The sequence below is a fragment of the Neophocaena asiaeorientalis genome, unplaced genomic scaffold (assembly GCF_003031525.2).
Source record: "Neophocaena asiaeorientalis asiaeorientalis breed wild unplaced genomic scaffold, Neophocaena_asiaeorientalis_V1.1 scaffold60, whole genome shotgun sequence".
Taxonomy (NCBI): domain Eukaryota; kingdom Metazoa; phylum Chordata; class Mammalia; order Artiodactyla; family Phocoenidae; genus Neophocaena; species Neophocaena asiaeorientalis.
This window is the reverse complement of record NW_020173721.1, coordinates 143,442-154,318: the sequence shown is the minus strand read 5'-3', so window position 1 is coordinate 154,318 and position 10,877 is coordinate 143,442. Positions and strand designations below refer to the sequence as shown.

Genomic DNA, 10,877 nt, shown 5'->3' with positions numbered 1-10,877 from the left:
GGCGGACTCTCAACCACTGAGCCACCAGGGAAGCCCTTATTTGGTATGTTTTAACTTGCTGGGTTTTGCTTTTCTTTCCCTATTTCTCTGTTTTATTATCTCACACTCCAGCATCTTCTCTGATCAAGCATTTTGTCTTTTGTAGTGTCTGTTTTCTCCAAGCCTCTCGATCCTTCCTGGTGGAACACCCTTGCCCATGGGCTTATTAGACCCCAGACTCAGAGCAAGCAGTGATGCTGGTGTTTAGGGAGCCTGAAGGACTCAAATGATTTATATACTTGGAAGATCACAAAGTGATTAAAAAAGGGCCAGTCACCCTCCCTTTCCTCCATGAGGGAAGAATGGTGATGGGTAATGACAGGCGTTAGGCTACCAGAACTGGCAGCTTTATTACAGCCCAATAGGAATCATGCCCATGTGTGGGAGATGCTGGGATGTGGTGCAGGAAAGTTCTAGATAGATTTATCAGCACAAAACATAGGAGAATAAAGTATATTGCTGAGGATCTGAGGGCTCCTATTGAAATATAAGTACTGAGAGTGCTGACTGCCAGAATGTGGATTTATGGGAAATAAAGCCCTCACATACTTTCTCCAACAAAAAAATAGACCTCTTGGAAACAGTTTTTCCTCTCTATGTACTTAGCTCCCGTTGAGCTTAAATTGCTCTCAGTATTGTGATAATGACAACTCAGTATTACAGGATATGGAAGATGAACCAAATAAATTAACCAGCTGCTTTTAAGGGTAGTTCACCCAATGGCTTCCCCTCTAAAATGCTTTGTAGAAGATTTGTGCTCAGTAGGTCTCTAGGCAGTTTTATGGCTGCAAGAAAGAAATGGATTTTATTAAATGTCAGTGAAATACAGGCAGATAGTTTTGTGGTAGTTAAATTAGCGTAGAATGTGTGTAAGAAAAGCAGATTGTCTCGTCTTAACTTGACGAAACAGAGCTTTCTTTGGCGTTCCTGCCAGATAGTGTGTTTCTGCCTGAAATGCCCATAGATTTGGATGGAAAAATCCTGACCCCTCCTGTCTGAAACTGTATGTCTTACAGAATGTTATCCATCAAATCCTGTATGTACAGCATGGTTGTACTTGAAGAGTTTCAAAGGACAGTAATGGGAATAATTCCATAATTACAAGCTGACGTTTAAGGTTTTATACTATGTGTGGATTAGGAAATAGGACTTATAAGTAAAGAATTAGGTGAATTGGGAGTTTGGGATTGACACGTCCCAATACTCTATTTAAAGTAGATAACCAACAAGGACCGACTGTATAGCACGGGGAGCTCTGCTCAATGTTCTGTAATAACCTAAATGGGAAAAGACTTTGAAAAAGAATAGATACACATGTATGTATAACTGAATCACTTTGCTGTATACCTGAAATTAACACAACATTGTTCATCAACTATGCTCCAATATGAAATAAAAATTAAAAAAAAAAAGAATTAAGTGGAGTGGAGAGGGAAGGCAGAAATAAATGCTTCAAGGGGTCAGGCAGGTAACATAGAGGAGAGAGGCAGGCCGGGTGAGGGGACGGCCAGGAGAAGTGGGCCCTGTGACAGTCCAGAGAGCCCTGGAGCAGGCAGTCAAACCCATTCCAGGGATCACTGATCAGGCCAAATGAGAGGCCAGTGGACATCCCTGAAATCAGGGGGCTGCAGTTAAGGGAGGACTCACCTTCAAAGGACTTTTCAACTTTTTGACAAGTTGTACACAAATTATATCCTCTGGCGTTGAGCAAAGGGAAAGAGACCAGCATTTCAGGAGTAGGACATAGAGTCAGAATAAATGTGCCCTTTCTCAAGGTACAGATGTTTTCCTTGGATGAGTCAGTCTCAGGGTCCTTTTCCTGTAGAGTTTTGAGATTAGGGCAGATGCCAATGTGTCTGACATACTGTAGGGACCTTACTAACTAAAGATGGGCCGAGTAACTGGAGGATTTGGGAATCACACAGCTCTTCCTGTAGCAAATACATTGTGTGTATGGACCACAAAGGAAAGAATAAGACTTGCAGACCTAGGAAAGCCTACTCAGTATCTAATATTTGTTATTCCTGTGTGTCTAGCAAAGTACGTATAAGATGTGGTTTCTCTCCCCGATGGATTTGCAGTCTGCTAGGAAGAGGAGAAGAAAATACATGATCTCAGTGAACTAGATATAAAATGGTGCTAACGATCGCATGACTCAGAACCAGCATGACCGTAAGACGTATGTAGAACCAAGAAATCAGGGGGAAGTTATTTTGACATACGGAAGAATTCTCCGAAATGATGGTCCTGTCTAATATATTTAAGGCTGTTTGTTCAGTTTTCAAATATAAACTTATATAAAATTTATATAAAAATTTATATAAAATATAAATCTCTTAGTTTTCAAATATAAAGTGATGAAACTACCGCTGTTTGAAAGACATGGGGAAAATAACATGAATCGTGTCTAAAATCGTAATGGAAATTAGTTAAAATTTATTTCATTTACAGAAGCTAGGATATTAGCTGCCCCCCACCTCCTGTTTTTGAGTACCCATCAGTGGCACAGAATGGGTACCACTGATGCCACCGTCCAAATGATAAAAATAAGGGACAAGCTCCTTTGCTCCTTTGATTTGTGTCAGAGCAGGTTACACAAGGTTTATTGTAATAGAACTCTGAAAACTCAGACTGAATTCAGCATTCTCTCCTTTTCTTCCCGCCCTCTGCTGGAAGCTTCCCTTGGAGCTAGAGCAGGAGACAAAGGAGGCCGGCGGCCTCAGCTTCATCCTATAACTGAAAGCACACTGATCACAGCAGAAAGGATAGAGTGGAGTGAGTTTGATTTGAATTGGAATTACAACAGGACTTTATTAACAATTTTCTAAAGTTAAATGTTTTATTTAAAAAATAGGTGCAGTTTATGTGAATTAATTCTAACACATGGTCAGGATGCTGCAACCATTCCTTCAAGTTCCAGTGAACTTTTTGATATTGTTTTGTTTCAAATATTCCCCTAAATTATCCTGACTGTACAAATTAGAGAATGGATTTTCATCCGCATGTTAACATTATAAAAAATAATTCACATGTGCCATGCAGAATAATTATAAAATAGAAATAATATAAAATCGCCTGTCACCTCTTTCTGGAATTAATTATGATTACTTTGTAATGTGTCTTTCAGATTTTAATATATGGATACACATTCATATTTTATTTAAAAGTCATCATATTTAATCCTGTTTTGCAATCTGCTTTTTTATTTACTATGCCCTGAACCTCTTTTTCTGTTAATAAGAGTCCATATATAAAATCATTTAGAAATGATTGTATACTCTTCAGCTGTGTAACTCTACTACATTTTACTCAGTCTATTTCTGGCCATTATAAATAACTTTACATAACTCTTTGCTCACTTATCCGATCACTTGTTAGCATAAATTTCTAGGCTAGGACTTCCTGGGGACATTTTTTAAAGCTTTGAGCCCATAATGCTAAAGGATCCTTCAGAAAGATTGTGGGTCCTACATACACACACACGTACACACACAGACAGCCATGTCCCTTGCCCCAGTGTCTGACCTTATCATTTTGGTTCATCTTTGTCAGTTTTTTTCTTTCCTTTTTCCTTCACCTGTCAATTCTGAGACCACTGCTATACTGTTTGGGGTGTCAATTTCATATAATGTTTTACTCTCTGGCAGGGCACATCCACAGGCCCACCCCCAAATTGCTTAATTTTTTAAAAAAATTCTTGTTATTCTCACGTATTTTCAAATAAATTCATAGCATTTTGGAAGCTCTAGAGAAAGCTCCTTTGGGATTTTCTTTGGGTTTGCATTAAAATCGTAGGTTAACTTTGTAAGACTTAAGCTCTTCAGTGAGAATTTTGAGTCTTATCATCCAGGAACGTAATATCTTTCCATTTATTTAGTTCTCCTTCTCTCTCCCTCGATAAAGTATTTTGTTTTTGCTGTGTAGCTAGTACGCACCCATCTGTTTTTGTTCATTATTAACTTTGAGAGCTGTGGACTTTCCCTTGTTTACAACTTTGATTGCATCCCCTAAAGTTTAGGTCTGTGCTATTTGTATTTTCATTTTCCAAGTGCTCTGGTCGCAGTTCGATTTCCTTTTTTTACTTATTTATTTTTTTGGCTGTGTTGGGTCTTCGTTTCTGTGCGAGGGCTTTCTCTAGTTGCGGCGAGCGGGGGCCACTCTTCATCGTGGTGCGCGGGCCTCTCACTGTCGTGGCCTCTCTTGTTGTGGAGCACAGGCTCCAGACGTGCAGGCTCAGTAGTTGTGGCTCACGGGCCTAGTTGCTCCACGGCATGTAGGATCCTCCCAGACCAGGGCTCGAACCCACGTCCCCTGCACTGGCAGGCAGACTCTCAACCATTGCGCCACCAGGGAAGCCCCGATTTCCTCTTTTACCCAAGGAGAGAGAGTATTTTTTTGTTTCAGTTTTTTTCTGTTTTGCTCTTCTTATCCTTTGTTATTAATTTCTTGCTTAATTTTCTTGTCACCTGAGAATAAGGAGAATTATTTGTGAAGTTCTTCTCTGCTTTACGGAATATCTCAGTCATGTGTCAGGAGTGGGAGATTTTTTCTTATTCCCTAGACAAGTTTTATTGTTTTCAAATAGTGTATTTCTCCAAATTGCTGGGTTTCTTCTTGTTAGCTCATATTTACTAGAAGTGGCTGTGAAGTTGCCTGTAGATTGTGTGAGAACGTTTCCACATCTTTTACTCTGGACAGTGGTGGGAGAAGGAAGTTTTGTTTTCATTTTTGGTGAATTGGAACACAGTGTCTGTTGGGAAAACAACTACCAAAGAATGTAATCATTGGTGCAGCAGGGAAGTGCTGGATTTTTGTTAAAGCTTGCTTTCTGTATTTTTTAAGGTAACTTTCTACAGGCACTGCCCACCTCACATAACTGGCACAACTGCCCTCCTGTGCCAGCCTGCCTGCTTTTTTCTTCCAAGCTGTGTCTCCAAGCAGCAGCAGGAGTGGCTATTCAGGTGTGACTCTGCCGGTGCTGATCAAGGCCCCTGTGTCCCTGCCTGAGATTTTCCCTGTGACTCCCCTCACCTCCAGCCGCCGCTGCACTGAGTGTCATTCTGCTATATACTTGACCGAGGTGGGCTCTTTCTTGTAATGAGTTGGACCACAGCCTTCACTGGGATCTTCTTTCTATCATGTTTTACAGAATTTCTAATTTAAAATTGAGGGCATATTTAATTTTGCTCACCCAGGTACAGATTATGCCCCTTTTAATACTACATTCGGCCATTTCTAGGTGGGGATTGGTGAGGGAGGGAAATTTGATGCCACGGGGCATCTCCCCCTGGTCATCCAGCCAATCCTCCCTTCCAACAGGTGCTTGTGGAGCATTCCCGGGCCCTGCCCACTTCTTACAATCCCCTCTGCCTGACCCAGGCCACAGAGGGAAGACAGACATTGTGACCTTACCAGTTCCTCATGTTGAATACAGTTGTCTTTAGCTACCTGTCTTTAGTGAACTGTGATCTTATACGTGGCAGGAGTTGTATTCTCAGGCTTTCACCTCTGATCCCAAGTTTCAGAGCTGTCCTGTCACAAAACGCTGCACACACTCCGTGGGCGCCTTGGCTGTGTTCTCTGCGTCATGGCCAAGGGAGAGGCTGAATCACAGGTGGAGGCCGTACCTAAGTGTCACTCGCTGGAGGCAGGGAGGCTTGGTGGTGGTGATTTCTTGGAACCTGGGCGGGGGGAGGATGAGCTGGGTTAGAAAGTTGCTGAGCGTATGTAGAGGAGCTCTGTCCTGTGTTTATCCGATGGGAACACCTGTGCTCAGTAGAAGCCCCGGCTCCAGTCTCCCCTGTGGCTGTTGTGAGGCCTCCTTGCTCTTGCATGGATGATAGAGAACTTTATACATTTCTGGCATTTTCACTTGACTAAACTCGGCTAATTAGTGACGGTGGATACTTATTTAACTTTAGGGTTTTTTTTTTTCTTTCCTTTCTGCCGCTTCTGGCTCTAGGAGCCTAACCATTGAGAAAGACATGTAAGAAATATAAATACTGTGAATTTACTCTCCACTATTCCCTATTTTTTCCCCTATTTTGGGGGTGGGGTATACTCAGGTAACTGAAATTGACGCTTATGATAGGAATTTTAAAAATTCTGTTATGGAATCTCTCATCAGCAATTGCTTTTAAAAGGTTAACTGTATATTTCAGGATTACATGTCTAAAGTTATATAGTGTAAGTTACACAATGTATAAATTACACCTCGTATGTATTAAATGACATATTGTATAAAGATCTTTTTTTACAGGATTTAAATTGGATATATCAAGAAAAAAAATTTTATTGTATCCTTAATAATGCATGAATTCTAGAACTACATATTTATGTAGAAGTTTTGATTAAAGACCCTAGCTACTCTGAAGTTTTTGTAGAAGTTTAATCCTAAAGCAAATTTCTCTTACGTTATGACATGAATTACTGCTCAAAAGTCATTGTTAAATTATTTTTCTAGGGTTAAGTGAAAGACCCCTTCTAATCATTGCAGTTTAATCTGTGGCTAATATTTTATTTTCAGGGAAAACATTATCAGGTTTTGATTTCCTAGTTTACTAAATAAATTAATTCATGGTCAACTATTTGAAGAACTTTCTGTGATAAAAATCTTTCTACTAGTGTACATTATTTTCCCTGAATTTTGGTGTTTTGGTGCCATCTTGTGGCTGGACTGTGTAGTAACCTCAATACTCAAACACATTTCAGTGTCCTCGATAGGGTAAAAGATAGACTGGGAATGCTTTCCAAAATACAAATCATGTACCACTAGAAACCTACATTTAAAAGGCTGAGAATAGTTTGTTACTCGGTGAATGGACAAGAAAAAATAATAAGGAATTTGATATATGACTCTTGGTTTCTAAAATTCTGTTTTCATGATATTTACCCCTAGTTGCTGCTGTTTGAACGGTCTTGGATGAGCAGATGGAAGTCTTCAGTTCTGCACGAAGGAGAAGGGAACATACGGAGTGTGAAGTGGAGGGGCCATCTGATTGCCTGGGCCAATAATATGGTACAAGCAGTGTCCCTAACGCTGGTTCAGAGCTAGAAGGACAGCCAGACCGAGAGCCCTGCGACAAAGGGCAGGGATGGCGCTCCTGCCACTGCCATTTCTCTGGGTTTTGTTATATCCCCGTATCTCCTCCCTCTTTTTTTTTTTTAACATCTTTATTGGAGCATAATTGCTTTACAATGGTGTGTTAGTTTCTGCTTTATAACAAAGTGAATCACAATACATATACACATATCCCCATATCTCCTCCCTCTTGCGTCTCCCTCCCACCCTCCCTATCCCACCCCTCCAGGCGGTCACAAAGCACCGAGCTGATCTCCCTGTGCTATGCGGCTGCTTCCCACTAGCTATCTATTTTACCTTTGGTAGTGTATATACATCCATACCACTCTCTCACTTCGTCCCAGCTTACCCTTCCCCCCTCCCTGTGTCCTCAAGTCCATTCTCTACGTCTGTGTCTTCACTCCTGTCCTGCCCCTAGGTTCTTCAGAATCATTTTTTTTAGATTCCATGTATATGTGTTGGCATACGGTATTTGTCTTTCTCTTTCTGACTTACTTCACTCTGTATGACAGTCTCTAGGTCCATCCACATCACTACAAATCATTTCATTTCATTTCTTTTTATGGCTGAGTAATATTCCGTTGTATATATGTGCCACATCTTCTTTATCCATTCATCTGTCGATGGACATTTAGGTTGCTTTCATGTCCTGCCACTGACATTTCTAAAAGGTACATGTAGCGATTGATATCATACCCAGAGGGTAAAGAAATTACAATGCTTTTGGTGTTCATGGGAGAGTAATTTCCAACATATTCTGGGCTCTATCTTAGAGGAAGAAACCTGAGGCATGGAGAATAGCCAAGAAAATGAAAAGGCATCTTAATAATGAAAGGGCTGCATTGGAAATGTGGTCTTGAAAATACCATTTGCCTATTAGCCGAGGGCAAGTGCCAGGTGCTATGAAACAAGGGCAGGATGTTGCTGATTTTTCCTTTACTCTCAGTATAATCACAGACCCAAAATAGGCCTGCCTTTGAAAATGGGGATCCTAATTTTTGGTACTTCACTTATCTCAAGTTTACGCAATATGAGTAGGGCGAGTAGAAAGTTTAAAAATTACCTTTTGGACATCTGGCATAGCTTTTGGAATTTTGAGGTATAATTTAGCAAATCAGTGCTATTCCTTTTTGGCCTCACCGCATGGCATGCGGGATCCCAGTTCCCCAACCAGGGATCGAACCCATGCCCTCCATGCTGGAAGCGCAGAGTCCTAACCACTGGACCACGGGGGAAGTCCCCTGCTATTCCATTTTGAATGGTAGAAACCTCCCAGAATCTACCGTGCCAGTCAGGACTTTTCTTACTTCTCCTGGGTCACAGTCAAGGTCAACAGACGTGTGGCCTCTTGGTTTATTTTCATTTAGCTGCTTGCTTGATGTTTCCATTTGAGTACTTTAAAATGTCAGGCGTGTTTTTCTTTATATAGTGGTTTTTCAGAGTCAAAGCTTTTCTGAAAACCAAGCCCCGTATTTGTGGTGGAACAATACAATTAGAGATGTGACTTTCTTTTTGGAAATGCAGTTGTTGATATCTGTACATTTCCCACTTGTGTTGGATTTGAGTGGCCTGTGCCATCCACTCATAAAATCTAGTTTGCCTAGAAAGGAGGACAGAGGTTTTCTTTTGTTTGGGGTTTTCACAGGATTCTTGTGGAGTAGGAACGTTTCTGTGGCTCCCAGCAGCACCTAAAAAACACTGTCGATACTTCGGTGTACTGGTTATCCCTGATGTTTAGCAGTGGCCATTAATAAATTTTCTTTTACCTTCCTTCTGCCAAGGAGAGGATGCTTAATGCTCTTTTATTTTCCAGGGTGTGAAGATTTTTGACATCACCTCAAAGCAAAGAATCACCAATGTGCCCCGGGATGATATAAGCCTTCGCCCTGATATGTATCCCTGTAGCCTCTGCTGGAAGGACAGTGTGACACTGATCATTGGCTGGGGCCCCTCTATCAAGGTAGTTTTGCTTGTATTTCTCGTACATCTGTGTTGTTACAGAGCTACCGAAGGTGGTCCACAGGAGTCCGAGTCCTGGAATGGCTTCTCGGAACCAGAATATTTTCACCCGCATATTATTACCATGTGATAATCATTTCATGCTTGAATTCTTCCATATGCATAGATTTTCAGATCTATCCTTTCTCCTGAACTTCTCCATGTTCAGAATGGTGCTGCCTTTTTGATCCTTTTTAAATTTCCCATAACCCGATTGGCCTTAGCTCTATGTAAAGCATGTGTTAGGTGTTGTTGGCTCACCTGGGTCCCTTTCGTTATTGTTCTTTTCATTTCCCGTAACTTTGATTCTGAGCTTCTTCACTAGGACCGATGGTGGAAAAAGAAGGTTGAAATGAAATCGCCCTGCTTGCTCACTAGTAGTTTGGTGGAGTGAAGGCCCAGGCTTATTACGGATGATAAGATTGGGGGCTATTTTGTCACGTATAGTATCTGCCTATTATGTGCCTGGGTGAATAGAGCTATTCTGCAAAAGGAGGCCCCAAATCCATTCACCTTTATTTCATGCCTAGTTGTTTTTCTCGTATTAGATGTTTCAGAGCCAAAAGTTGTTTTCTTCCCTTTAAAAATATATACCTTAATCTATACAACGTAAACTAAAACTTAGCTGAGTTAAAGACGCTGTGAGAAAGTATCCCAGCCATAGTCTAATGGGAGAGCTCGGCTCTAAAGAGTCACACAGACCTGGGATCCATTCCAACTTTTCCACTTAACTTCTTGCTTGACCCTCTCTGAGTCTTACTCTCCTTATCTGTAAAATGGGCGTGTTAATTGTTCTCACATCACATGTTTCGGAGACGATTAAATGAAGAGCTTAGCATAGGATCTGGCGTATTGTACTTGATAGATATCAGTGTCATTGTTATGCCAGAAAATTCCAGAAAAGTCATGAAAGAGACATGGCTATTTAAACTTCTTCAGTGGAAAGAAAAGCATAAGAATTATTAATGCAGTGATTGTTCCCACTAAAATAAATGTTAATCTGAGGTAAAGTCTCGTTGGTACGATTCAGGTTCTCTTTCTGTCTTAATTGAACATGTGGTCATTGTTTCCATGTGTTAAATGAATACAACATGATTCACATTTAAGGTAACAGGAAGGAGGTTGTACCTGCAAAGTCTATGATAAAAAAGTGATTCCCAGTCTCCCTATCCCATGCGTGTGGTTATTGATCCAATAAAGTAATGTTCTTGATATTTTTTAAGTTTCTTAGATGGACCAAGTGGCTTTTTCCTCTGTTGTGATTTGCTTTTCTTTTGGTGAAAGACAAGGGAAATTAGTCTATTGGGATATGTGAAAAGTTTGCTGACTGTTACCAGAAATGCTTCCTCTATTAGGCTGAATAATGGTCCCAAAGACAGCAGGTCCTAATTCCCACCACCTATAAATGTTTCTTTATGCAGCAAGAGAGTCGGGCAAAACGTGTGACTAATGAAGCATCTTGAGATTACCCTGCATTGTCTGGGTGAGCCCTCTAAAAGGGAGTGCTACCCCAGAAGAGGAGAAGGCAGTGTGACCATGGATGCAGGGATTGGAGTGAGGCAGCCAAGGAATGCTGGAAGCCACCAGAAGCTAGACGAGGCGAGGAACAGATTCTTCCCTAGAGCCTCTGGAGGGAGCGTGGCCCTGCCGACACCTTGCACTTAAATCTTAGGGTTAGGACCCCATGCAGCTGCCGGGGAGGGGTGTGAGCCGAGGAAGCAGGAGGGGCAGATCCTTGAGACTGGAGTATGATTGGTGA

At 41.3% G+C, this 10,877-nt stretch overlaps 1 protein-coding gene across 1 annotated transcript in view; it reads left to right on the top strand.

Annotated features, from left to right (window-relative positions):
- The window catches only part of VPS41 (VPS41 subunit of HOPS complex), a 187,649-nt gene that overhangs the window by 108,555 nt on the left and 68,217 nt on the right, over positions 1-10,877 (top strand). The window contains exons 8-9 of the mRNA XM_024750657.1: positions 6,938-7,057; positions 8,934-9,080. Of these exons, the coding sequence (XP_024606425.1) occupies positions 6,938-7,057; positions 8,934-9,080 (267 nt within the window). The remainder of the gene's footprint in view (positions 1-6,937; positions 7,058-8,933; positions 9,081-10,877) is intronic.